Source organism: Uranotaenia lowii, chromosome 3 (assembly GCF_029784155.1).
Source record: "Uranotaenia lowii strain MFRU-FL chromosome 3, ASM2978415v1, whole genome shotgun sequence".
NCBI lineage: Eukaryota > Metazoa > Arthropoda > Insecta > Diptera > Culicidae > Uranotaenia > Uranotaenia lowii.
Window position 1 is genome coordinate 64908008 of NC_073693.1, and position 27638 is coordinate 64935645.

The 27638-nt window shown below is 37.2% G+C and overlaps 1 protein-coding gene across 2 annotated transcripts in view; it reads right to left on the bottom strand.

The window, feature by feature from the left end:
- Positions 1–4283: 4283 nt before the first annotated feature.
- The window catches only part of LOC129750901 (breast cancer anti-estrogen resistance protein 1), a 366374-nt gene continuing 343019 nt past the window's right edge, over positions 4284–27638 (bottom strand). The window contains exons 4-6 of one of the 2 annotated variants that reach the window (XM_055746072.1): positions 11835–12574; positions 11589–11749; positions 4284–6653 (exon numbers count right to left, since the gene is read on the bottom strand). In XM_055746072.1, the coding sequence (XP_055602047.1) occupies positions 5746–6653; positions 11589–11749; positions 11835–12574 (1809 nt within the window). In that variant the 3' untranslated portion in view covers positions 4284–5745. The remainder of the gene's footprint in view (positions 6654–11588; positions 11750–11834; positions 12575–27638) is intronic. The other variant, XM_055746073.1, reaches the window with a different exon arrangement.

A 27638-nucleotide genomic window follows, 5' to 3' on the forward strand; every position in this document is an offset into this window, starting at 1 on the left:
GTTATTATTTTTAACGTCGCGACGTATGCGCCGTGTAGCTTGTAGCAAAGCTGCTATGATTATTAGCGCTCATATTTTGGATTTTTCCTGCATGCATAATATGAATATGTACAGCGCACACAGTCATCGAAAATTGAAAGGCGGTTTCCAGATTTCATTCCTATTGGACTGAAAGCTGGGCTAGTATTCGTTCAATTGGAAAAGACCACGGAAAATAATAAAAAGGTAAAATTTACCGAGTTAGCAAAGGTGAACGCTCGTGAAAGCCAAAAAGGTAACTTCTACCTCTTCAAGGTGAAACTCACTTCACAGTGAGGTAAAATTAACCTGAATCGAGGTTGGAAAAAAGGTACAATTCACCGAGAAAAAAGCTGAATCCAAAAAAGGTAAATCTTACCTCGTAGCGAGGTGAAGTTCACCTGAATTGAGCTCGAAAAAAAAGTATAATTCACCTAGAAAAAAAGGTAAATCCAAATAAGGTAAAACTTACCTCGTAGCGAGGTGGAATTGACCTGGATTGAGCTAAACAAAACGGTACAATTATTCTAAAAAAAAAAGTAACTATTCGCCGAACACGTTCATTGAGGTTAAGCTGTTTTGTCATTCTAGGAACAAGTTTTGCTTTGTGCCTAATATGTGAAAATCGGAATAGAATGGTAAGTGTTTTTAAATATCATTTAGTTGTGCTGGTTCTCGTCATAATACTATTGATTTTGTTTCAGATCGGCCCATAGAGCTTTGAGGTGTATTCCACGTCATCCTCCAGCCGGAAAAGCCGAACCTGACTGGATTAGTCGAACGGAGGAGGCCATGAATGTACGCAACGCAGGTGGATTCAGCGGCCATAGCGGCTCAGAAGAACGCGAAGCCGAATTACCAGTCCCTATATTTATCTCCAATAAATATCATTTTTGTAAGAATTTTGTATTTTTTTAAATTCTTATTGAAGAAAACAATCAAACCAACCAGCATTTACCTTTTAAATCGGTAAATGGGAAAACGGTATTATTTACTATTTTGCTAGGTGAATGCGAAAAAATTTACCTTTTTGCTAGGTAAATTGAAAAAAGGTAAAATTTACCTTTTTGCTAGGTGAATGAAAAAAAGGTAAAATTTACCTTGAAAGAGGGGTGGAAAAAATTCACCTCGCAAAAAGGTAAATTTTACCTTTTTTTATTTTCCGTGACTGACAGCAATGATGGCTTCATGTGAGCTTGAAAGTCGAAAAGCTTCATTGTGACAGGAATAAGTGTTGCGCGGCTTTGAGCTTGTGTTGCTTTCGGCTTTCAATGATTGAATCGAATATTTGGCACACTGGACCTGAGACATGAGACATGAGGCATGAGGCATGAGACCTGAGACCTTAGGCATGAGACATGGGATATGAGACCTGAGACATGAGACGATCTGAATTCCACACTGTCAAATAACCCTCACTATATTCTACTATTCTATTTATCTAATTGATTTTGTTTTTATCTTAAAAATGAACTATCATTGTACCAAATATATTAAAACCAATATACCCCACTGTCAGCCTTTCCCATACATCTCATCAAGGACACGTATGTCAGCACCACCTATTGACGGAAGTTCCTACTAAAGTCACTGATAGTACCACTATCACCGCCCTAAGCGACAACAGCACCACTTACAAGTCAGATATCCGCCAGAAGTAGTTCAGATTGACGAAGTTTATACGTTATAGTTGGAACTTTCTCCACATGATGGCGTACTTGATGTGTCTTCTTGTTTTTTAAAGAGTGAGGTATATTGGTTTTATACTATATTTTTAAATAATCATGGTTCTTACGCGTAACGTAACGTGCTTTTTTGCGCGGATTTTTTAATTAAAATGGATTTTTACGTGGATTTTCGAATAACGGGGTTTTTTTTACGTGGATTTTCGAATTAACGAGGTTTTTTTTACGCGGATTTTCGAGTTAACGCGGTTTTTTTTACGCGAATTTTCGAAAAAAACTCGTTTTTTTTTTAAGGAGAATTACAATGCCCACCATTTACTCAACGTGGATTAGAAGCTGCTAAGCGTGTATCATTCTTCGTTAAATTACTCGTGAGTTTACCGAACGAGGAAGGTTCGTTGAATGAGTCTAGTGTCACGGATTCCGACGAGTTTGAAGGTTTCGGCCACTGAAAATGTTTCTGGATTGTTCCGTGGCGTAGACGATGATGAGATTTTCCATGGTGAGGAGGAGACATCGTTGCCTAGATCAAGCCGAAAAACAAGAGGAGTATTGCCAGCTCGTTCCGACGATTTTGTGGTTGGTATTGCGGACGTAACTTTAACCGAACCGACAAATTTACGCGATGCGATGAAGATTCCTGAATGGAAAAAGGCTATGGACGCTGAAATGGAATCCCACTCGTCGAACGAAACTTGGAACTAGTTCACCAGAAGGTAAAAAGGTGATCGGCTCGCGCTGGGTTTATAAACTGAAGCGGAGCGAAACTGGAGAAGTTCTCAAGCATATATTAACAATACGACGTCGATTAAACTAAAGTGTTTTCCCTCGTAACTCGTCAGACTACTCTGACAGTGCTGTTGGCGGTTGCTGGAAAGGAGCAATTGAAGTTATGGCATTTTGACGAAAAAACGGCCTATCTACATGGCACCATTGACGAAGAGATATATATGCGACAACCGCCGGACTACGCCGAAGCTGGGAAGGAGAAATGGGTGTGTCGACTCAAGAAAAGTATTTATGGTCTGAAGCAGTCAGCCCGCTGCTGGAACCGGGCACTCCATTCAGCACTTGTGAATCAAGGTTTTAAACAGTGTCAGTCAGATAGTTGTCTCTACGTGAAGTCGGACGGTGAACAATCGATATTTGTTCTTGTTTACGTCGACGATTTGCTGCTGGCTTGTGCTGAGAAGAGAATTGCGGATGAAGTGTTTGTAGAGCTGCGAAAGAATTTCGAAGTGACCCAACTTGGAGCAGCGAAACATTTCTTGGGCCATGAAATACGGTGTTCAAGGGGAATCTACAGTCTACGTTTAAAGGGTTACATTGAAGCCCTGGTATTGAAGTTTGGTCTTTCTGAATGTAATCCCTCCAAGACGCTCATGGAACAGACCTATATCAAGGCAGACAACACACAGAAACCATTCGAAGACAATACATTGTATAGAAGTCTGCTTGGCGCCCTACTATACATAGCGGTGAATGCTAGAACTGAGGTTGCATTCAGCGTTGGCTTACTGGGAAGAAAAGTGAGTTCTCTGACGGAAACGGATTGGAAGGCTGCAAAACGAGTTGCCAGATACCTCAAAGGAACCAAGGATGTCGAATTAACTTTCGGACCTGGCAATGGGTGGTCACTGCAGGGCTACTCTGATGCAGATTGGGCAGGCGACCAAGAAAGCCGAAAATCAACTAGCGGATTTATTTTCTTTTTTGGATTTGCTCCCATCGTTTGGAATAGTCACAAACAGTCGAGTGTGACACTTTCATCAATGGAGGCAGAGTTCTTCGCGCTTAGTGAGGCTTTCCAAGAACTCATTTGGCTACGAAGACTAATGGCTGATCTAGGGCAACCTCAAAACATGGCGACTATCATACACGAAGACAACCAAAGTTGTATGAGTTTCGTCAAGACGGAGAAGGTCAATAAGAAATCCAAACATATCGACACGAAACAGCATTTCATCAAGGATCTTGTTGACCAGAAGCAGTTGCTTTTTTTTGTTTTTCTGGAATTTTAACAGCAGTTGCAGTTGGTGTACTGTCCGACGGAGCGAATGGTAGCAGATACCCTCACAAAACCACTGGGAATCAACAAGTTTCAGACCACGTACAATTTTCTTGGTTTGAGGAACAACAGTGGTCATTGAGGAGGAATGAAGGAGAATTACAATGCCCACCATTTACTCAACGTGGATTAGAAGCAGCTAAGCGTGTATCACTCTTCGTTAAATTACTCGTGAGTTGAGCGTGTGCGCGATAAGACGTTTTTTACAATAAAGCTTACGTTTATATCAGAGCGAGTTCTTTCTTCGTTTGTCCGGAAGTTCCGAAATTCCTTTTTTATTTAGTTAATCCCGGTGTGCTAGTCCACTCTGCGTTTTGGGAATCGCCCACATTTTTACGCGGATTTTTTTTTACGCGGTACGAAACTCCCGCGTAAAAAAACCTCAGTGTATGCCTACCTAAGTCTTCTCGACCGCAATGAATCATTCAATGGGGTTTGAATTTGATTTGATAAGAATGTGATCATCACTATTCCAGTAAAGAGTCATACAGTCAGGAATAATTTACTTTATTTTCATTTCAATATATTACTGTAAATTCCCAAAATGTGTCCTTCTTTTACCGGTGTTCTGTTTTATTATGAAGAATTCGTGTCTACAAATGCTCTTCAATAGTTTCAATAACACAAAACGCATTGCTCGTTTGTTTTTTTCTCTTTTCCTCGAGGATAGTCGCTAGGCTACAGAAATAGACACAACTACAAAATATAATCGATAACCTATATGGGTTAAAGTTCTACAACAGCTACAAGTCTACAACGCGACCGTTTAGTTTAATACAGTTGAAGTTATCAATAATCGTTGAATGAGGGAGGACAGCGAAATGGGAATTTCGATCGGAAGGGAATTTTCTACTAGGCTCTCTCTACCAATATATTATCGTTCACGATGATCCAATTAAGTATTGCATTCTTTTAGTGACTGGTTGAAACATCCAAAATTCTTGATTTAGGAAGTTTCAGAATTTTCTTTTTTCTCGCTTTAAATTTTTATTTCGGAGTTTCGCAGTTTAGTCCGAATCCAAAATTTGGTGTGCGTCGTTTTTTTTTCGTTTAAGTTTAATGATATTGTTTACCGATTACAAATTAGGTGTTTATGTTTTTGGAACCAAGATGCTTTTTATTACTTAAATAATACAGTAGCTTAAGAGAAATAAAATTTAATTATTTACAGTTAGGGGTAGGGTTGACTTTTGTTTGGTTTTAAAACTAATTTTTATTAGGTATAGTCTTGGCAAAGGATGATTGTTTGACGATATTATGGCGTTCACGATGAGACACGTACGAGTTTTTAAGTATAGAAAACTAACGACAAGACAGCCAGGGATTAAGTTTTGATTTTAAGGTATTAGGTATTTGATCTCTTAGAAATCGTATTTGTGTGAAAATTCCAAATTATCCACTCGACGCACTGGAAATTGATGTAGATAGTCCTGTGCCTGTGGGTGTGATTTTATTGTTTTTATCTGATGTATAAGATTTGTTGCCTGACTTGTTCCAACTGCAAGGCTTGGAACAGAAAAAAATAATACCGAGTACAATACATTAGTGATAACACCGTTAGAGTTGGTGTGTATTTTTGTACAAAAATATTACAAAGTGAGGTTGCGGGTAAAGATTAAGTAAAACTTTCTACATTGCTGAGACCTTAACGGATACTGGTCAACAAGGTTGATTGTTTTGTATAGTGCGTATTTTTGGCATTGTTTTTTGCTAAATCTACAACAATTTCGTTGGCCCACTCGTAGATGTTTTTTTCCGTGTCTGTTTTAAAATTTTCATGCGCTCTTCACTTTTTGATTTTTAATGGGTTCCATTACCTGTTTCAAGGTAATAAAACGAGCATTGTTCGACATTGCCTTTGTGTTCAAACTCGTAGAAACTTTCCTGAAAGTTTCAAATGAAACCACGTTAGGAGGTCTATGTCCTTTAACAGTTGCGCACTGAGATCAGAATCCACTACCGGCAGATAAGTTTTCACTGCTGGACGGCCTCCAGCATGGCGATCTTGAGGTCACTGGCTAGATGGGAGATGTCGACTACGGAGTCTACCATTTCTTGCACCGCCGTAACGCTGGGAAAGTGCTGAGCGGCTTTTTTAGTTTTCGCTACGCAAGTCTTGAGCGCCTCCGAAAGGGCATCGGCACACTGTAGCACCCGCGTTTTGACGTTCTCCCGGGAGACGTTCCTGTGGACGATATCTCCGATGTTCACCAGATTGTGGGCACTCAGCACCACAAACTTACCATAGGCCAGGAAGAACTTTGGTGGTTGGTTGTGCTCGACGGTCTGCAGGAAGGCGTCGATGGCTTGCGTCAGATAGCCCATGTGGGTCACCGTTTGAGTGGCATAGTACACCAGTACGGATTTATCGTTCGGATCAAGGGCCTCTGGCTTTTCTGAAGATTGGACAGCTGCCGCTGCATCGGCATTTCGCACGACGTTCTCGAAATTCTTCTTCAAATCTTGCGGCAGGGCATTGTGGATTTCGGCATTGGATTTCGCCGAAGCTTCTTTGGATTCTAGGCTAACGTAGTCGTAATCTTCGGGCCATTCGCCATTGTTATTGGTAGGTTTGTTTCCGGTGGGTGTCTGCGGTGTGGTGGCCGTCGAAGCAGCGCTGGCTGTTCGTTTGAACAGCAGGGTTGCGTTACCCTGGATGAAGGAAGCCGTCTGTCGGACGTCCTCGGTGAGGGTCTGAGCACATGCGATCAACTGGTCCAAACTATCGGGCGGCAGCTGTTGTTGAAGCTTTTGGGTTGCTTCCGGTCGTTGTAACGTTACCAAGGTCCAGCCTTGGTTGTCCAAATTGTGGGAGGCCTCGTGAACCAACTTGTCGGCATCGCGTAGCGCCTTAACCAGGGGTTTCAGTTTTTGAGCCAGGCCTAAAAAATAGATAGAAGATGAGTGATTTTGCTGTATCTAACTAAACATAGTTTAATTGAATTCATATTAATAATACGTTAAAACATATATGAAAATGACAATTTTGTAGAAATTTGTATAGCAAGACGTTACAAATGCGTAACTAACTAAAATAAATTCTGAATGAATAAGCTCATTCGAAGGAGGTCGCAGTGATCTTGCTGTAGATTGGTAATGTTGAAGTGGTGTTCGTGGGGGTTAAGTGTTTCTCATTGGCGAGTTAGTTCACCCAGCCACCCTAACCCGGCGAACAACATGGCGAAAAAGTTCGTTCGGCAACCCACCACCAGAGGGCCACCAGGAGATGTGAGCCGCTAATGTAGAGTGAAGAGGCGAAATCTACTATCGGGCGAAATATACGAACAAAAAACGAGGACAACGATCGGGGATGGGGAAGGCCAGTCAAGAATGAAATGACCAAGACATTTTCCGATAGTTCGCGAACGCAGAAAGATCAAGCACCAAAAGATCTTTATAAAGTGTCCCGCTTTTAAAGGCACGACCATTTGAACACTACATTTAAAAGCGAAATTGTAGTAGTATCAAATATAATTCTGATATTGGTCTAACTTGTGGACCTGTGATAGTGGATAGCTGAAAAGGATACTGAGCTGACGGAACATCAGGTAACCATCCGCCATTTTGTTCGTTTCCCCAAAAAACCATTCCCTAATTTGTCCTGAACATCAACAGGATCTCGCTGTTTCGAGTTTTAAACTAACTCAATCCGAGAGCGTCTTGCGCGACGTCCTATAATGTCAACAACCGCTACAACGTCGGTTTGACCTACACCGGTACCTGGTTCAGCACCCAAGGCGGTACCAGGTACGCCATTGCCAAGAACCGCTTCGCTTACCGTCGAAGACCCAACAGTGCCCGGTCCAGCTCCCAAGGTGGGGCCGAGTACACTCCGCGAGAACCAGCTGACCTCTAAGCCGACCTAAACGAACCCGAGCTCAACGCCGAAGGAGCACGTTCCCCCTACTTTTCCCGCAGGAGTTTTCCCTTAGATTTCTTGAACTTCTCTGCAACGTAGTATTTTTGTGGTAAGCGTGCCGACTCTAGGGATCGTTAGGGGTTCACAGCACTTTCTACCGATTTCTACACTTTGGCGCTCAACGTGGGGCCAGATACGCCATTGAAACTCGCACTTCGCTTACCTTCCGAGCCCGGTTCAGCACCTAAGGTGGGGCCGGGTACATTCAGCGAGAACCTGTCGACCTGCCAGCTGTCCTCAACGGACCCGAGCTCGACGCCGAAGGAGGAAGGGGGAGTTCGTTCCCACAACGTTGTCGCAGCGCAGTGAAAAGGTTAGATAGATAGCTATAAGAAAGTGGGGGTGGAAACTGCAAACCTTGAACTAATTAGCCTTGGAGTCATACCTTAGTCTTCCCGAACTTCCCTGGAAGATAGTCTTTTGAGTGGTAAGCGTGCCGACCCTAGGGATTGATAGGGGTTCACTACACTTCTACGGATAAGCTAACAGCTAGTCTTACATATCTTAAGTCTTAGATCACGTAGAAAGCAAAACCTAAATTCCTTGAAGTTTTTTCGTCTATCGGCGCAGGCATAACTGCCACGTGGTCATTGAATTCGCGCAGGCGGCTTCGATAAGTTCAACGTACCACTAATATGGGGCGTGATTGATGGCCTGCGGATCCGAGACCGGCCGAACCCGCTTGTCCAGTAATAACAAGGTCACGATCGATGGCGTCGAGCTTGATATAGTCGAATACTTCGTATCCAGAAGATGGTAAGGCCGGCTGGATACGATGCGCAGGACATGTTGCGAGAATGCCGGACGACTGTCCTGAAAAACAGATGTTCGCTACGAATCCGGTAGGAACGAGACGAGCAGAGGCGCAACGAGCGAGGTGGTTAGACCAAGTGGAGCGTGATCTGGTGAATATAGGATGTCCGAGAAGTTGGAGAACGGTAGCCATGGACCGAGTGAATTTTAGGAATTATGTTCATCAAGTTATTTCTTGAGACGAAAAACCATGTAAATAAATAAAAAATGCCGTGGTCCAAAGAGTGGTAAGAGACGTCTCCTTGCAAGCGTAGCTCTGTCGAAATTTCGATACGGAGGAGCGGCCTGGATTAAGTAGAACACTAATCAGCTGATAGCCATGCGAGTTTCCTGTGCATCAGGAACATCTCAACAGATGCATCTTTTGTCATCATGGGCATGATTCCTATCGACATCACTCTGGCGGAGGATAAGAAGTGTTACTAACAGGAACAGTTACACTGTGTTAACCTCAACAAGCAGTGTGCTCAAGTGCCACGTGCAATGGGACACATCGAGTAACGCAAGATAGACACACAGGTTAATCCTGCGACTTTCAGGACTGGATGAATCAGAGGTCTACTTCTATCTGTCGCAGTTCATTTCGGATCCTGGGTGCTTTAAGGAATACCTTGATTGGTTCAAGCTTATCAGCTCACCTCCTATGCGGGGATACAGAGGAATCGGTAGATCATGCTATCTCTGTCTGTCGCAGGTTCTGGAAAGGAAACTTCTAGCTTTGAACGCTGAGAAAGTTGTTAACTAGACGTGACGTAGGGGTAGACGTTACGTGGCTAAACGAACGGAGAAAAAGAGATACCTAGTCCACCAAACTTAACAAACAAATAGAAAATCTTGGGGTGCAGTATAACCCTGTTAAAATACGGCTTCAAAGGTATTACGTACTTAGCTACGATGTTTCCTACCAAAAAGAAAGCAGAGAAACTATCCAGGGGTGGTCGTGACGAGGCTTTAGCTTGACAGTTTCCTAATCGGCCAAGTCTTGTAGGTCCTAAGAAAATTCTACCGGAGAGGTTTGCTGATACGGGGGTAGTTACTATGAAAGCCTGGGGTCTTCTGTACTCTTCTGTAGTTCAAATTTTCACCTTGTGACCGAAGGGTGACATTCAAATCCATTTAGGTGACTTCAACGCAAAAATTGGCTCCGACATTCAAGACCTTGAGCACATCATGGGGCGCCATGGCCTAGGACAGATGAGCGAAAACGTGAAGCTGTTTGTAAAATTTTGTGGCAACAACAACATGGTGATCGGTGGATCGCTCTTCCCCCATCGACCAGCGCATAAGGTCACTTGGGTATCCGGAGATGGCCGAATAGAAAATCTAATTGGTCAATTCTGCATTAGCCGAAAAAAGAGAAGGAGCCTTCTTGATGTTCGCAACAAACGAAAAGCAGACATTGTATCTGACCATCACCTCGTTCTTGGTAAGATACGATTAAGACTCGTGCGTGTCCAGCGGCGCGAGGAGAAGTCGGGTGTCGATACGACGTCCGTCGGTTGGAGAATCCAGTGGTGAAAAGAGCATACGTTGAACAGCTAGAATCTCGAGCCTCGAAACTGCCGACAGACGGAACAGTCGAAGAACAGTGGTGTGGAATCAAGAATGCCTTTATCACGACGAGCCATGGTATTCTCGGTAAATTTTGTGAAAGAAGAAGTGAATGGATGTCGGATGAAACTTGGAGGATGGTCGATGATCGAAGAAAGGCGAAAGTCGGAATTTAGCATGCATGTACCGGGTCAGCCAAAGCAGCCGCCCGTTTACGATATGTGGAGCTGGAAAAGGCAGTTGAACGAGCCAGTAGACGCTCCCTGGCCGAAGAAGGAGAAAGAACCGCCGCCAATGGAGATATCTGATTACTTTATGACATTTCCCGTCGCCTAAGTGGTGCAAGGACTAATGCTAGAATGCCGCTAAAAGACCGAGCAGGTCAGTTATTGACCGATCAAACAGATCGGCCCAAACGATGGACCGAGCACTTCGATCAACTCTTCCGAGTCACGAATAGCGATGGCCAACAGAACACGCAGCTCGAAGCGCCAACAGTAAGTCGCATTATGGCGTCAACTCAGAAGCGCCCTCGCTGGCTGAAATAGAAGCGGCAATCAAAGCCATGCAATCAAACAGAGCGCCTGGGATCGATTGCATCCCTGCTGAAATGCTGAAGGCCGGCCCTGCCTTGTCAGCACAAATGTTGCACCGTCTTTTCGCTGACATCTGGGATACTGCAACATTCCCGGCCGACTGGATGCAGGTTATCCTCGTAAAAGTCCCGAAGAAAGGAGACCTGACAGAGTGCGGTAACTGGCAAGGTATAACGTTGATCTGTACAACCCTCAAAGTACTCTGCAAAGTGATCCTGAACGGGATCCAGGAGAAAATCGACGCTACACTCCGACGGCAACAAGCTGGATTCCGATCCGGAAGATCACAACGCTACGAATAATACTGGACCAAATCAACGAATTTCAGGACTCTCTTCTGATGGTGTTCGTTGATTTCGAAAAAGCATTTGACTGACTGAACCACGAAAACATCTGGACTGCTCTTAGACGACGAGAAGTCCCAGAGAAACTAGTCCATTTCATCGAAGTACTGCACGAGGCATTTTCGTGCAAGGTCTTGCACGCCGGTGTCTTGTACGATCCAATACCGGTAACTGCTGGAGTGAGATAGGGATGTATTTTATCACCGCTGCTTTTTCTGATCGTGATGGATGAGATCTTGACCGGATCGATTGACTGTAGACCAAACCGAGGATTGCGGTGGAATCCTTCGACAATGGAGCACTTAACGACGACCTTGACCTACCAGACGCTATTGATTTGCTCGCAGCCGTATATACAACGAAAACTTCCCCAAAAATTTCAAGGCAGCAGGTCTACAAGTCAAAATCGGAAAAACCAAGCCGACGGAAGTCAACACAGCAAACATTTAGGAATCCAGCAATTTGTCTAAGAACAAAAGCTTCCCAGTGTTGTACCAGTGGGAACTTGGTAGACCTGCTATGGGATGAATGATCCAAGTTTGACACCCTGAAACCTGAAAGAAAAAACTAACAAGTTCCAATAGGTCAACTCACCTTTATCTTCAGCTTTACTAGCATTGCCCAGGGCTCCGTCGCCGAATTCGGCGAGATCGTGTAGCGCTGTCCGCAGCCGAACGGCGGCCAGCTTCAGATCCATCATGATGGGATCCAACTTTTCCTTGGTCCTCCAGTTGGGCGATACGAAACCCAGAAGTCTGTTGGAGTCGAAGAAAGAGAAAAATTATTTCGGGTTATTGGACCGACTACTCGACTTCGATTAAAAGAAAAATACAAACTTACTTAGAGACGGCTGAAGTGGCTTCGTTCTGTAACCGGGCCAGGGTTTCCAGGGCCGAGGACAGTTCCAGGGGAAGTTCTTTGGGTGTTTGCTGGTGCTGTTGGTGAAGCGGCGTCGGTGGGACGTCGTAAGTGCTGGAAGTGAACGATGACATCGACATCGAAAGGGACTTGTTGCTGAAGTTGGCGCTGGTGCTGCTGCCGATGCCACACTGCGAGTGTGGAGTGCCTGGACCTTGCTGGTGCTGCTGCTGGGGAGGCGGGGGAGTTGACCTGACGGAGATTGGATTTCTCCGGGGTACGTCGTAGTCTGGCATGTTTGCCAACGATGAACGGTTGGACGAGGATAAGCTTAGACTGTCGGATGTTAGCAGGGATGAATTGGAACTGCTCGGGGTGAGGTTTTGCTGAGCTAAGAGGTTGTTGACGGGTCGTGGCACATCGTAGGATTCCTCCATTCTGTAGTTGAAGTGTGGAGGCTGATGATGGGGGTAATTAAGGTGGTGGTGTTGATTTGGTGTGTGCGGTGATTGGGGATGATTTTGATTGTAGCTGTAATGTGGCGGCGTTCGAGACCAAACCCTTGCCGTATCGTAGCTTATTGGGACTGCCGGTTTCGGAACGTCGTACGTATCTAGGGTGTCCGCTGAAGCCGAGTGCTGCTGATACGGACTACTGACTCTGGTCGGCGTCTGCAGCAGATCATACAGGTAGACGTCGCCGCACTTCTGAGGGGTGAGAACCTGTAAGAAAAAGAAAATAATTCAAATATCAATAAATGAAATAATAATTTAATGATAAGAAAGTATAAGTGTATAATTTTAAATTTTTCTAAAATACTGCTCTAAAACAAATTCCCTTAAGGGCTTCATTATTCACTTACTTTTAATCAATTACAAAAACTACAAAAAAAGATCCACAAATTCAGTAAGAGCTGCACTGCTCCTTCAACTTCGCACGTCTGGAAAGCTTATTGTCGCCCAATATCACAATGGTTGTTTAGCTCCAAACAATTTTTTTTGCAGTCACAATCACAATTAACTTTTCATCGTGGAAATCGATGTGTTTTCCTCAGTCCACACCTATTTTTATTTTCTTCATTCAGCCTTATTGTTTTCGATTAGAGACTCGATTATTTTTTCTCTGCAATGAATATCAGACTCCTTTTTCAATTCACTAAATCAATTTCTAGGAATGTCTGCATTCGATGGAAAGTAAATGAGATTCTAAATTCTGCTAAAAATGTGTATAATTTGAAGCAATTGAGAATTTTGAAGTGATTAAATGTTAATAAACTTCATAAAACTTCCTTAAGAATATTTTTTTTGCCTAGAAAAGCCGATACGCGACAGATCAAATGGTGCGCTTTTTGGATGGTGTCTATAAAAGTGCAGGATTGAAACTGATATAGGGAAAAGTTCCCCCTGAATGTTCTCCTGTAGATTCTACCGTTTTGTGGTGTTGGTGTAAGGATCTCTATATGGACGGAAAAGCGCATGCGTCCGGTGAAATGGAATTTCCACCCGGTTCGTCGAATGGGGGGTGGAATGGATGTTTTTGTTGTGTTTTGGTTGTTAAAACGGTGACGGAAAATAGCGTATGTTGAAGTGGTGGGTTGCGCTACTATTCACCTCATTCCGGTTGGCGAAATGAATGTACACATATTGTGGCTAGACTAGTTCAATATGAACATAAGACTGCCCCAATTTTTTATGGGAAATTTCAAGCTTGTGAAATGTTATGCGCTGCAGGCTTAAATTGATCCTAGGCCTAGTACAAGGTCTCATGCCAAATTTGGGCCAGATCGGATCACGGGGAGGAGTCGCTCAACGAGCCTGAAGTTTGTATGAAATTTTGAAACATGTGGTTCGGGAGCAACATAAAAAACAGTTTTTCATCAATAACTTTGATTACTTTCGGCCGATTTCATTTGAATATAGGTTTTGTTAAAGCCAAAATTATAACAAATATTTCCTCCCAAGACTGCATTTCTATAAGAGTTAAGATAAAAAAGTTATTAGGCTTCAAAAATGGGCATACTTTTTTAAGGGTGGTATTCATCACTTCATCACAGTCTTTGAATGAAATATTTGTCATAACCTCTGCAACTCGAGTAAACATTCTTTAATTTAGAAAATCAAAAATTAAAATTAAAAAATTTAAAACGTATAAAATTTTGATAAATAGAATGAACCATCTGAACCATCTGAAACACCAAATTTGTGATGGTTAATGCTGATACGGAGAAAAAAACGTATTTAAACTTTCAAATTTATTATTCAGTTTAAAGAAATTTGCCTGTTTGTTGTGCCTTTAACTCTAATATTTTCTCGTTGGAAATTTGGCAAGAATCTACGGGGCCTATACTTTGAAACAAATTTTGTCAACTAAAATGCAGCAATTGGATTGATAAGCAGAGCTCTACAAACAAATGCCTGATAATTTTACAAAATTGAGGTTTTAAAATATATTTATAAATTTTAAAGCATTCTTCTTAAAAATCGATACATTTAAATAAAAGATTGCGAATTTTCAATGTCGATTGGAGCTAACTCTATGCCTAAAATGAGAAGCCTTGCACCAAAGATGAAATGATTGCCTGTGGTTGGTAGCATTGGATGAAAGACTCGAGCTCTTGAGTAAAATTAAGCTAAAGAAATATAAAAAAAATGCATATTTTCTTGTTCCTAGAATGAATTATCGAAAAAGATGAAAATTCATTTAAAAAAAACTCGTTGCGCCTGATTGTTTAGTAATACATCATTTTGCTCGGGAGCTCGAATCTCTAATGCAATTCTGGCAAAGCCAATCATGTCACCTTTGGTTTTATCGTTTTATCTCATTTTTAAGCAAAGTTCATTCACAAATGGGACAGTTACGAATGCGTGTATTTTAAAAACTACTCGTTTGATCAAAACACATTCTGAAAAGAAAATTAAGGTTATCTTATGATTATTCATGGAAAACTATGAAAAAAACTATTTATCATTTTGTGTAAGACATATTTATACTTTGTTCTTGGTATATCTCACCGATCGGCGCACACTTAATTTCAATTATTATATTGACCAGTTTTTTCTAGTAATACTTCATCTAATCGGTATTTTAGGTGACGAATTTAACAAGATCTGATTATTTTTGTGCCCACTGAACAAGTTTTTTTACTGGAATATTAGCTAGCAAAATCTAAAAAAAAAATACAACAGAATCATTATAAGATTGAATCAATAGTAAAATCGATAAGTTGAGACCGTAAGTCGCGAAGATTTCAACAAAACTTCTCTGTTTAGGCTTTTGAAAATAGCGCAATCCAAAATTTTGTTGTATTTTACCACAGGAGCAGAATCTTGTCAAATTAAGATATACACACCAGCAAAAATAAACTTTATTCTGCTAGGGACCTTGCTCCAAGAAGAGATGATAAAGAAGTCAACTACCATAACTTCTTAAACATTGTTTTTTTTTACAAATTTTGTCGTCCATCATATCTACCCTCGGGACGAATAAGTCATTGCTGCTTAAAATCCCTTGAGAAAAAAACATCAAATCTTCCCAAGCAACCAAAAGTCGCATACTTACTTAAACACGGGATTCGGATGTTCGCAGGGGTTTGGTGACCTATTTTTTAATGATATTTTTGATTGATCCATACATGAATAAAAAAACAGATTTTTTTATAATAGGTATTTGATTTTTTATAGTTAAGTTCATTCACATTAACCGAATTTCATTGTATAGCAATTTTTGAAAATATTTCCTAATTTTTTTTAAATTTAGAGCCAGATTTGCATATGGAATTGATTAGCTATAAAATTGAAAACTTTCTTTCACCGATGGTTGAAATCTTAATTTGCTAAAAAAAATCTGGCGAATTTAGCTTATTTTAATTGAACATAGAACTTTTTGTTAAGAAAGCCTTTAATTTCTGAAACAAACTATCTACGCTCAAATAAAATAAGCTGAATCTATCAAGCTCTTGAGATTTGATCATCTAATAAACAAAATTTTTGATAAAATATCAAACCTTTGTTATGCAAATCTGATTTTTTCAAACTCTATCCAAATTTAAGATTTAAGATTAATGTTTATCAATACACAAAAAAAGCATTCTCGCTTAAATATTTTACGAGAAGATTGCATGTTTCTTTATCATGGAATCATTACAAATCAATTTTATAATTAAAATCCTGCAGAAGATTAAACAAATTTAATCCTTTTTTTTAATTAAACAAAACATGCAAAATAAAATCCTCTATTAATAATTTTACAAAAAAAGTGTTCTACCCGGGAACTCCCGGGAATAAAAAAACGGAAATTCTCGAATCCTGGGATTTCCCGAAGTCAATAAAAAGTGCTAAATAACTAAAAATTTACACGAAATTGGAAAAATGGATCAGATTGAGCAAGGAAAATCATAGTCCTACATTGATATATGGCTTAGACCAGTGGTTTTCAAACTTTTTTCACTCACCGCCCCCTTTTACAAAATTTTCGAGCTCAACGCCCCCCTGGGCAAATTTTTAGAAAATCTGGATCGTTGAAAAACCATTAGCTTTTGGCTTGATGTTGGTGTAAGGTTTAACTTAAAACTCATTCAAATTTATATGTGGGTGCCTAATCGGGGTAGCGCACGGCCCCCTTCCAAATAAACAAATTTCAAATTATCAAATTTATATGAGTCCTCAGAGCCAAAGGGGTATTATAAGGTGTTATAAATGTAAAAATGGTCGATCTTGATTCAATAATTTTAAACGATTCTTTATATTTCGAACTATATTTCATGATTTTTCAGATTTTTTTAATTTGTTTGTAACACTATTTTGTTCCAAAGAAAAATGCGTATTTTTTGAAAAATATATGGAAAATAACCAAACATAACAAATTAAAAGCGTGTTTTCTCGAAATTAGCTTTTATGTATTTATATACTTTTGGCTTCAAGGGCCTTATATTGCTTCAAACCTCCAGTTAACACTTAATCCTAAGAAAAGTTTGATGGACATTTACTTAAACTGGTTAATTAGCTTGTTTTGATATCAAATCAAATATCCTAAATTTTGGTAAACAAAGTTTTCTATTCACCATTAATTTGCATTAGTGTTGAAGACTTAATTGCATTATTGAATAGTATTACTTCTTGATATCTGAATTCGAGTCCTGTTCAAAGTTATGCAGCAAATTTATATGAATTTACAAATCTTGAAGTTAAAATTAGATTCTGATAACTGAATCCAGGCAATGTAAGTGATAACCAAATAGATTAAAAGTTTATCCATGGCAAATGGCACAATTGATTTTTTTAATCGATTGAAATGGAGATGAACAAAGAAGAACTTAAAATAAAAGTTCTCTAATTTAAAATATATATTACATATTTTCTTTCTAGAAAATCTACCACTAAATCACAGATGACGCCTTTATATACAAATATTTTCGAAGGTGTTTTCTGTTCAGCAGATTTTTTGAGACAGTACAATTTAAAGATTATCAAGCATTGCCATCTAAAATTATTCTTGATTTAGTATAACCCTAAATAAAATTATTGAGATACTGGAACAAAAATTTGCTTGCAGCTCTGTGAAATTACAGTTTTTTTAGTCTTCAACCTGATGTCTAGTTTTGTAACGTAACTTAATTTTTGCGTCGTGATTTGTGAAAATTTGAATTACGACCCCACCGCCCCCCTGAGCCCTTCCAACGCCCCCCAAATTTCAACATTGAGCTCACCGCCCCCCTGGGAGCTCTCAACGCCCCCAAGGGGGCGGTAGGGACCACTTTGAAAACCACTGGCTTAGACTTAAACATTAATTGGAACACTTTTTAATACATTTAATTTGATAAAAAAATGTTTTTCCGATCGAAAACTTAGTGTATAATTCCAATACAGAAACACTACGAAAAGAATGTTAATGTTCTATTAAGCATCTCTCATCATTGCGAACTTTCGTTCCACAAACTGTTGAGTGTTGACAGTAGCAAAATTATCGGCCAAGAAAAAGACATATTTTGAAACGAAAGGATCTGAAACTTTACGAGATTTCGTCGATTAAAGTATGTACTTAGTTTTTGGGTCTTGGGTTTTATAACCGCTGATTGAATTTTTGAGGCATTAAAGAGTTTGAAATGTTTACAAAACTACTGCCTAAAAATTTAAAATACCATATAGATAAAGATTTGTATGCAGTAGAGTGTCAAATTTTTCCGGGATTCCGATAATTCCCCCCGATTCCCGAGAACGCTAAAATGGCCGGGAAATGGTCACTCTAATTTTAACTCCTCAACAAAAGAATCATTTTGATTAATATATCATATGCGAAGAAATCTCATTTTATCTCTTACGCGAATCTGTTACATCCAGAAGCATTACACAAATGTTATATAATTTGATAATTAACTTTATTTTTCAAAATTAAACATAAGAGTTTTTGCACTTCAGAGATACTAAATTTGCAGAATTTGGTCCAGTGGTCTGAGATTTAAAATGGCGAATATCGGCGTTTTTTCGCTTTATTTTTTTTTACGGTCCTAAATGTGTAAAGTTTTTTGTGAAAATGATTTACGATCTGAATCTAAATCTGAATTTTTTATATCAATTTGGAATCTGAATTCTAACACACGTGAGTTGGAACAACTAGAATTTCTGAATTGGTTGGGGGGGTTGGTTTGGTAGGGGGGGTTGATCCCCCTACGGCCATGATTATGAATGACTTTGTTATCATTGACATGTTTGGTTTTAAGGCTGATGGCTAAAAGTTGATAAAATAATGATTCAAAAATTAAAATGGAAAAATAAGCCAGACCGGTTTCATTGTTATGGTCATGTAAATTTATAATGACATTTTTCCCGGGTTTCACATAAGTCTTGCAAATTCAGTAGACACAACTTGTTCCAACTATTTGCCGGTTAAAATATGTAAATGTGCTAGAATATTCAATATTGTGAAGTTTCGATGATTGAAATTAAGTTTATTTTTAGATTTTAACTGATTAGGCAATTTGGTAAACATATTTCCATTTTTGGAGTAAGTTGGGTAAATACTAAAATAGGTTGTTTAATTTCAGTGATTAGGAATAATAATTGTTGAAACAAAAAAGTTATCAGCTTCGATTTAATAATAACCAACATGTTGATTTCTAAAATGAAACGAATAAAACTATCGACTAAACATTGACTCAAAAAACAAAGAACATTTTGAGTCAAAATAAGGACGGTAGGACAAAGAGTAAAAAATTACAACATATCCTGCCAAAGTAGGACGTCTTGTAAGCCTATATTTGTACCAAAATTGCAGTTTTGAACCCAATTCTGTCACCTTTTTGTTCCGGGAATTGATAAATGTACAATTGGTCTATGAATATCATATAACACAAGTCTACAAAATGCACATTTTTCTTAGTGTCAAGAATTTAAGAAATATTTTTGACTAATTTGGAAGGGCTAAATATGCAATCACTTTATCTTAGGGTTGCCATCCGTCCCGCAAAAGCGGGACATGTCCCGCTTTTTTGTTGAATGTCCCGCTGTCCCGCTTTTTCCTCAAAATGTCCCGCTTTTTTTCAAGGAAAATTTAAAAAAAAAATTACAGACTAACACTGTAAAAAATCAAACTTTATCCTCTTTATGATTAGGTCATTTTCTCAAAACAAGCAACACAACACAAATAAAATCGAATAGGTCATTTTTCTCAAAAAAGCATCAATTTTTCAGAGTTTACATAAGACAATACTTAAAAGCCCTGAAGTTACAATAGTATTCGGATCAATAAATCGTTCTTGGAGCATGTTCAACCGATGAAATAACTTTAGTATATATGATGAAAATATTGTTTAAGTTGCTTCTAAATGATTATAAATCCTAATTTTTCGACAGAATCTGAGTTCAATTGCATTTTACACACCATATTCTTCAACTTAATTAGTCAAGTTTACAATGATGGAAATTTTCTTGAGTTCCAAATTTTTGAAACAAACTTAAAATATATTTGTTTATGCACAAAGGTTCGCTGTTTACATGTAGGACTTGAAATATTTCTCTCAAATAACGTGTTAATGAAGGTTGCCGAAATCACAGATAAATCTATAATTCCAAAGAATTTTTAAGAATTTTAGAAATATTCACAGATTCCACTAAATTTTAAAATTGTATACGTTTTTCCAAATTTTTTTTTTACGTCGTTATACATTTTGAATTTTAAAGTATGAATTGGAAAATATCATAAGAATAGTAAAGTTCATTGCTTTTTCTCAATTGAAATGTAAAAAAGACTCAAATTGACATTACTTTTTAATGAAATTATTGAAAAACCATCACAGAATTTTTGGATGAAATCTTAGAACGTCAGCTTTTTTCATCGTCAAAATAAAGAATGTTTTTTGATAACCATCGTGTTAATTTGCTAGAACCGTGAAAAATAACCGTGTTTATGGCAAAAACCTGTGTAAATAGAAGTCATGTAAGAAAACCTGAGCAAAATCAATCCGTGTTAAAAAAAAACTTAGTGTACTTTCTTTAAATAACCTTGGCTGATTTAATTGCAATACAATTCAGCTTTTTTTAAGAGTTTCTTAAATGTCCCGCTATTTTCTGCTGTGTCCCGCTTTTTTGTCGTGAAATGTCCCGCTTTTTTCTAAAAGTATCTGGCAAGCCTACTTTATCTCTAAATGTTCTTGTTTTGGTCCATTGATTTATAAAAAAAATATAAAAAATCTTTTTTATCAACACTTACATAAAGGCCAAACGGCTGTTTCTTGTTTTTCGAAGGCTAAAGATCTGTTGATTCACAGAACATGGTAGAAATTTCATGAAATTGCAAAATTGCATATCACATGATCCCGTTTAAATATAATTTATGGCAATATTTTTGTTTTCTTCTATCTGAGCGAATAATAAATGTACTGCATGGAAGAAACAAAGCGGATCATCATTACATTTCCAGTTTTAAGGGTTTATTTGCCCTTCTGGATATTACTGGTCGAAACATAGTATTTTAAATAACATTTGAACAATATATCTTGTGTGAGTATTCATTACGTCGTATCTTAAGAATTCACAGAACAACTTTCAAATTTGTAATATAGAATATGTTTTCCAGACTACAAATATTCAAAATTGAAAAAAATTGCGACTAGTTTATGTCAATTTTTGTATTTTTGGCAATAAAACTGTTGGTTTACATTTTGTTTCTTACGACGTAAAAAAAGCTCACGCGAAATTTAGATATTGTTTTCATGTAAAAAAGTAACCTTCTCCAGCTTCTCCTGTATTTTTGTCAAATAATTCTACACAAAAATCCTTACAGAACAATTCGCTACGCGCTTCATTCGATCAAAATAACGAATAAACATTTTTTTTTATGAAATCCACCCAGGTTTCACTCTGTTAAATTTTTGCATGATTTTGGTTATAATTAATGAAAATTCAAATGCAATTACTTATTCTTAAATTTGAAAAATCGAGGCTATATATCTAAAAAAATAACGATTCAGTTACTTAAAAAAAAATTACCTTTACTTTTTAATGCGCGTCTCAAATTCTTTAAACTTAGAGTAAAACTAACTAAAACTAAACGTTTGAAGTAATTCAACAAGATCAAATTTGTGAAAATCCGTTTAGTAATTAGTAAGTTACAGCTGTTTGAATATTTAAGACTTTTTATTAATTTGAGCCATTCAGTGTTTAACAATTTATTTGTTAAATCAAAACATTTTTTAAACTTTAGTAAGAAATATTCATTTTAACAGTTTTTTTGTTAAAGAAATGTGTTTCTAATCAAATACAACTATTACACAAGGCAACAAAAATGAAATTTTTCCGATGTGCAACGAACTTAATAGCTGATTTAGACTTATTTTGGGGCGCTGATTTCGGATATGCATTTAATATTTTTTTAGCAGCTCTTGTTTACGAGATAACTTAGGAAAATAAGAAAAAATCATTTAATCAATTTGTGTCCTGTTTTGGCAAAACTGAGAAAAAAAATTACAAACATTTGTAAATTGAAGGTTTTAATTTAATGATCAACTATTCCGAAGATCGAAAGTAATTTTGACTTCTGAGATAAAAGTTCTAGAAGTTTTCATTTTGTCAATTTTTCTCAATTCTGCTAAATATGGGAATATTGACGAAATTTTCGAGATTTTAACCCAATTTAATTCTTAGATATTTCCTAAACCATAAGTCGAATCGGTTTGCAGTTTTCAACATAGCTGTTGAATGAGTTAAAGTCTTCAATATCAAATACTCAAAGACATTCTTCAGCGGTTTCAGAAATCAAATAGTTGTAATCTTATCTTCTTAAATTTTTAAAAATGGTAGAATTCCTTTATTCAAAACGATGTATCTGTGATTCTAAAATACCTTGGCAAAATCTGAATCCTTGATTGAATGGATTATCTATCATTAGGTTCGAAATCAGTTTTTGTTTTTTTTTATGAAAGTTTTTTGATTCATCAAAGATCGATTTCACTCTATATCGGTCAATTTCAGAATTTCCACATACCATACCACTAAACAAGAACTAAAAGAAAAAATCGGTCAAATGATTCGAATCCAGGACGCCAAAATCTTCCAAAAACAGTTGATGAAACATGAGCACTTGGGTGGCCCAAAATTGTACTATGTCTGGAATTTTGGGGGCTCAAGCTTCAAATGATAGCTTAATGTGTAAGAAACAATATTTTATATAGCGGCGACTCAGAAAAATGATGTTTAGAGGTCGCACTGGTTCGATTTTCGGAAAAAGGCAATTTTTTCGACATTCTGTCCTAATAACATTTTCAGATCTTGAAAAAGTTTCAAACATGTGTCTCTAATGTTTTTGAAATTTTCTTTATAATGTAAATTTTAAACTAAAAATTTATTGGGACTGTTTTGGACTCTCAATTTGTATGTATGATTTTTTTAAATTATTCAATACTATGATTTTTTGGAAAAAATAATTAAAATTAACAAAAAAGTGCACTTTGGATTAAGATTTTTGATCAACATTGAATTCAAAAGATGCGCGACGTTATGATGTGCAACTTTGCAGAAGAAAGTGTAAAGCTATGACTTGTCATTTCAAAGTAATTCAAGTTTCACTGCGGGAAAAAGTCACAATTTTCAAATTTTTGCTAAGAATTGCTTTATATTATGCTGTGGATGAGTTTCGAGCAATCTAAGAACCAAATAAACTCCTGATATCAGATTTTTTCATCCTTTTATCGATCCTTAAATCACCAGAAAGAACCATTCCAAGTTACTATTTAGATTTTTTATTGATTGAAGGTCGTGTTACCCATACTTGGGTGACGGTTTGAGGAATGTGTTATGGCTACAACCACTAAATAAATTTAAAATTAAAATCTAGAAACTAGTCATGCTTGTTCAGGCTGATTCAAGAATCGATTAAAGGATGAAAAAGTTTGATATCAGAAGTTTGGATTGCTCGAAACACATCCACAGCATAAAGTAAAGCAATTCTTAGCAAAAATTTGAAATTTGTGACTCCACAGTGAAACTTGAATTTCTTTGAAACTACAAGTCATAGCTATACACTTTCTTCTGCAAAGTTGCACAACATAACGTCGCGCATCTTTTGAATTCAATGTTGATTTAAAATCTTAATCCCAAGTACACTTTTTTGTTAATTTTACTATTTTTTTCAAAAGAATTCATAGTATTGTGTAGTTTAAAAAATGATACGTACAAATTAAGAGTCCAAAACAGCCCCAATAAATTTTTAGTTTAAAACTTACATTATAAAGAAAAATTAAAAAATATTAAGGCTATGATCATTTAGTATCCGGGCAGTTACAAACGTTTGTATTTCAAAAACTTTTCATTTGATCGAAAAACTTTCTATGGAGGAAATGAAGGTGTTAATATGACATTTAATGTAAAAATATAAAAAAAAAATTATCAATAATTTCAAGAAATACTCTAACTTTTTCATTAAATCTCTTTTTTTATCTTTGCACACTTTTTTCAGTTATGTATTGATCTTTTATTATTACCACAGAAGCAAAACCTTTGCAAAATCATGATATTTACACAAACTCACCTGGAAAAAGCAATTGGAATCTGGTTGAAACGTTTTTATGAGTAGGCATCTCGAAAAATTTGATTTCTTAAATCCTATTTTTACATAAGTTTTGTTGTCCATCAGAACACATCTGTCATATTGCGTAAAAACCGGATGCACAGATTGCGATCTCTGGAACTGATCATAATTAGTTGTTTACTTGATGTCTACTAGTCAGGCAACACTTTTTGCCTGCCGGAAATGGATTTTTTGCATTATTTAAGGAGTCTGCATTCAGTTATCTCTAATAACCATAGATTTTTTTACCATATTTAAGATCAAGGGTTGCACTCCGATGGTTGGTTTGAACTTCGTGTGAATCCTAGAGTGGCTTCTTATACTTCTTAACCATTTGGTTCGAAAAAAAAAATCAGAAAAAACCCACAGTTCATGAGCTTTCAAGTCAACAATGAAGAATTTTCGAGGCGCAAAATGCGTAAAAGGAGATAATTTGTGCAAAATTATTTTTACCATGTCCTTTTGCATCGTAAATATCTCAAACACACGTTAACTTAAAAATCTATCAAAAATAGGCAAGATAGTCCTTTTTATAACCAACATAACGCTACTACAGATTTGCATATCCGAACTCTATTAACGTAGTTATCACCGAAATAAAGTGCCCGGATACTAAATGATCATAGCCTTAGAAACACATGTTTGATACTTTTCAAGTTCTGATAATGTTATTAGGACAAAATGTCGAAAAAATGGATTTTTTTCATAAATCGAACCAGTGCGACCTCTAAACATCATTTTTTTGAGTCGCTGCCTTACAAAAGTTTGTTTCTTATACCCTTAGCTATCATTTGAAGCTTGAGCCCCCAAAATTCCAGACGTAGTACAATTTTGGGCCACCCTAATGAGCACCAAAAATCTTTTCCCTAGTGTTATTGAACAAAATTGAAAGTTTTTTTTTATATGTGAGGGACATGTTTTGTGAAACGCTTTTTTATCATAAGAATATAATTGAATCAATTTTTTTAAATTTCTCATTAGAAATCACTCCCTCTTCCAAAATTAGCATTCGAGAAAAAGTCCAACCATTTTTTATGCTCTTTTCTCCTCGGCTTGACTTTAATCGAAACTGCAAAGCCCAATTGGAATTTAAAACTGTCACCAACAAATGGGTAGGCATGAATTATTAATACATCTCAATTCCTCGGCTGGTATATTCAACAAACACACATAACGAAGTCGATGATTCCGCATCTATGAGGTAGGTTTTTCACCTGTAGCTTTCAACACTTCGTAATGGAAATGAGTTGAAAATTCCGTTTGAGAAAAGTTTCCGGAAGTTGAAAAAAAGTTGATAATTAACACCCACCTACATATTCAGTATACACTTCGAAATTGTGTGCCATATGGGGATTTTTTTTTATTATCTGACAATTTGCGCCGGGGGTCTTCAGATTTTCCCCAAAATTGAAAATTTGGTTCATTTTTGCGACTTAAAAACACATGTATTTTTTCAGATTTCTAACATTTTTATTTTTTGAGTTAGCTTCGGTTAGATTTTTTTGTAAATAAAAAATAACCATTTTTCAAAGCTACATAACTCTGTTGTTTCTCAACGGAAATTATAAAATAGCACATCAAAATGCATTAAAATTTTATCAGCTTTCCAAATAGAATAGTTGAAAAAAATTAAATAATGACCTTTAACATGAAAAGTTGTAATTAAACTTTAAATGGCGTCTAAAAGTATTGTCTGCACCACCGAATATTTTGCAAAAAATACCGTTGTATAGCTCGATTCATGATGCAACTTTCATCTGAAGACACCAAAGTGGGCCATTAACACCTTGAAGAGTTATGAAAGAAATAATGACAATAAATCTCTTTTTTTGCATCGAAAACAAACAATGGTCGAACAACTGCACTCACATATGGAGATAGCAAGCACTTCTAACAATATGGAAACAAAAGAACTCACCAAAGCAGGTACAAAACACTACTTTTTCGTGCTTTGTAGAGTGTTTGCAGCAAAACTGACTTGAAATTTTAACCAAAATTCTGAGTATCGTATTGTTTAAGTGATATAACTAATAATGGGAATGTTGCTTTTACAACCTGGCAATATACTATATAGCTTATAAATTTTTCGATCAAAGATCATTGTGAAGCATAATCAATGCCAATAGTAGAAGGTTCAGTCCCTGTTTTTGGGATCACAAAAATATGATTAAAAAAATGAAATATAGACGTGCTTTACATAGTTTTTATATAGGGAGCTAAGCACTGGACACCAAAATCCTTTCCCATTGATCAAAAAAGTATGAGAGAGTGGCACAAATGTTGTAGAAAAAATCAAAGAGCTCAGTATGGCCAGCCCAGGCTGTAAAATGATGAAAATATGATATTTTTACCGTATTCGTTTTCTACATTCGCCATGTTTTGAGGTTTACCATACTAGAACGAACATAATTCGTCGTCAGTGTTTTGCTACCTGGATCGCTCACACACGAATCTTCAGTGTTCCACCGTCCATCAAATCTGGGGAATTAGAGATGCAAAACTTAGCGCATAAACTTCTAAAAATGAGAGTAAAATGCGCATAACTTGTTGTGACCTGGTGCAAAACTGGGTATAAACGAATACGTTATTAGATTTTTGGATATAACATGAAGTCAGTTAAGCTGCAACAATCTACCGCCCCTTCTTTCATAACAGTCCCATATACAAAAATAAGCAAGCGAGACAATCAGCTTTTTCTGTTTTGGAATATATTTTTAAATTGTGACCACCACTTTCGGCATAAACGAAAATCGTTTCTAGGTTGTCATAATAAATCGTTAGGCCTGAAATTTTCGAAATTGGGTTATTGGTAAGGTCGAGAGCACCATTTTTATTCATTATGGGACTGTTAATCGACCATATTTGAAACCTTTTTCGAATCTACTAGCATAACAGTCCCATACGAAATATATTTTTCTCACCAAGCTACTTTCTAAGACTTAAATTTGATCATTTTTGAACTTCTATATGCAATTGTCAGAAAAAGAAACATACTTTTGCAAAAAAATATCATGAATTCTACATTGTAAGTTGAATCTTTTTACGATTTTTTATTGCATCCGATGGTTTTTCGCTCAGGAAGTCATTCCTAAGAAAGTCAGACCTGCCTTCGAAAACTAGTGTGCATCATTCGACATCAAGTGAGTTAAAAAGGTGTTTAAATGATTCAAAGCAATGAACCAAAGACTATTTCGCCGAAAGAAACATTGAAAAGTAACCAAATCCGTGGTATTTCACATATGGGACTGTTATTCAGGTATATTTCATATAGGACGGCCACGAATTGATTTTTTTTTTCGAAATTTCTAGAACAAAACCTCTTTTTTTAGTCTTTTATGTTGAAGCCTTATGTTGACCTAAAATGACGAAAATTCATATGGGACTGTTATGCGAGTAAGGGCAGTCTGAAAAGGGCGAAAAAATAGTGTTTTTCACCAGCTTTGATAAGTTCTTTTGTTTCCATGTTGTTAGAAGTGCTTGCTTTCTCCATATGTGAGTGCAGTTGTTCGACCATTGTTTGTTTTCGATGCAAAAAAAGAGATTTATTGTCATTATTTCTTTCATAACTCTTCAAGGTGTTAATGGCCCACTTTGGTGTCTTCAGATAAAAGTTGCATCATGAATTGAGCTATAAAATGGTATTTTTTGCAAAATATTCGGTGGTGCAGACGGTACTTTTAGACGCCATTTAAAGTTTATTTACAACTTTTCATGTTAAAGGCCATTATT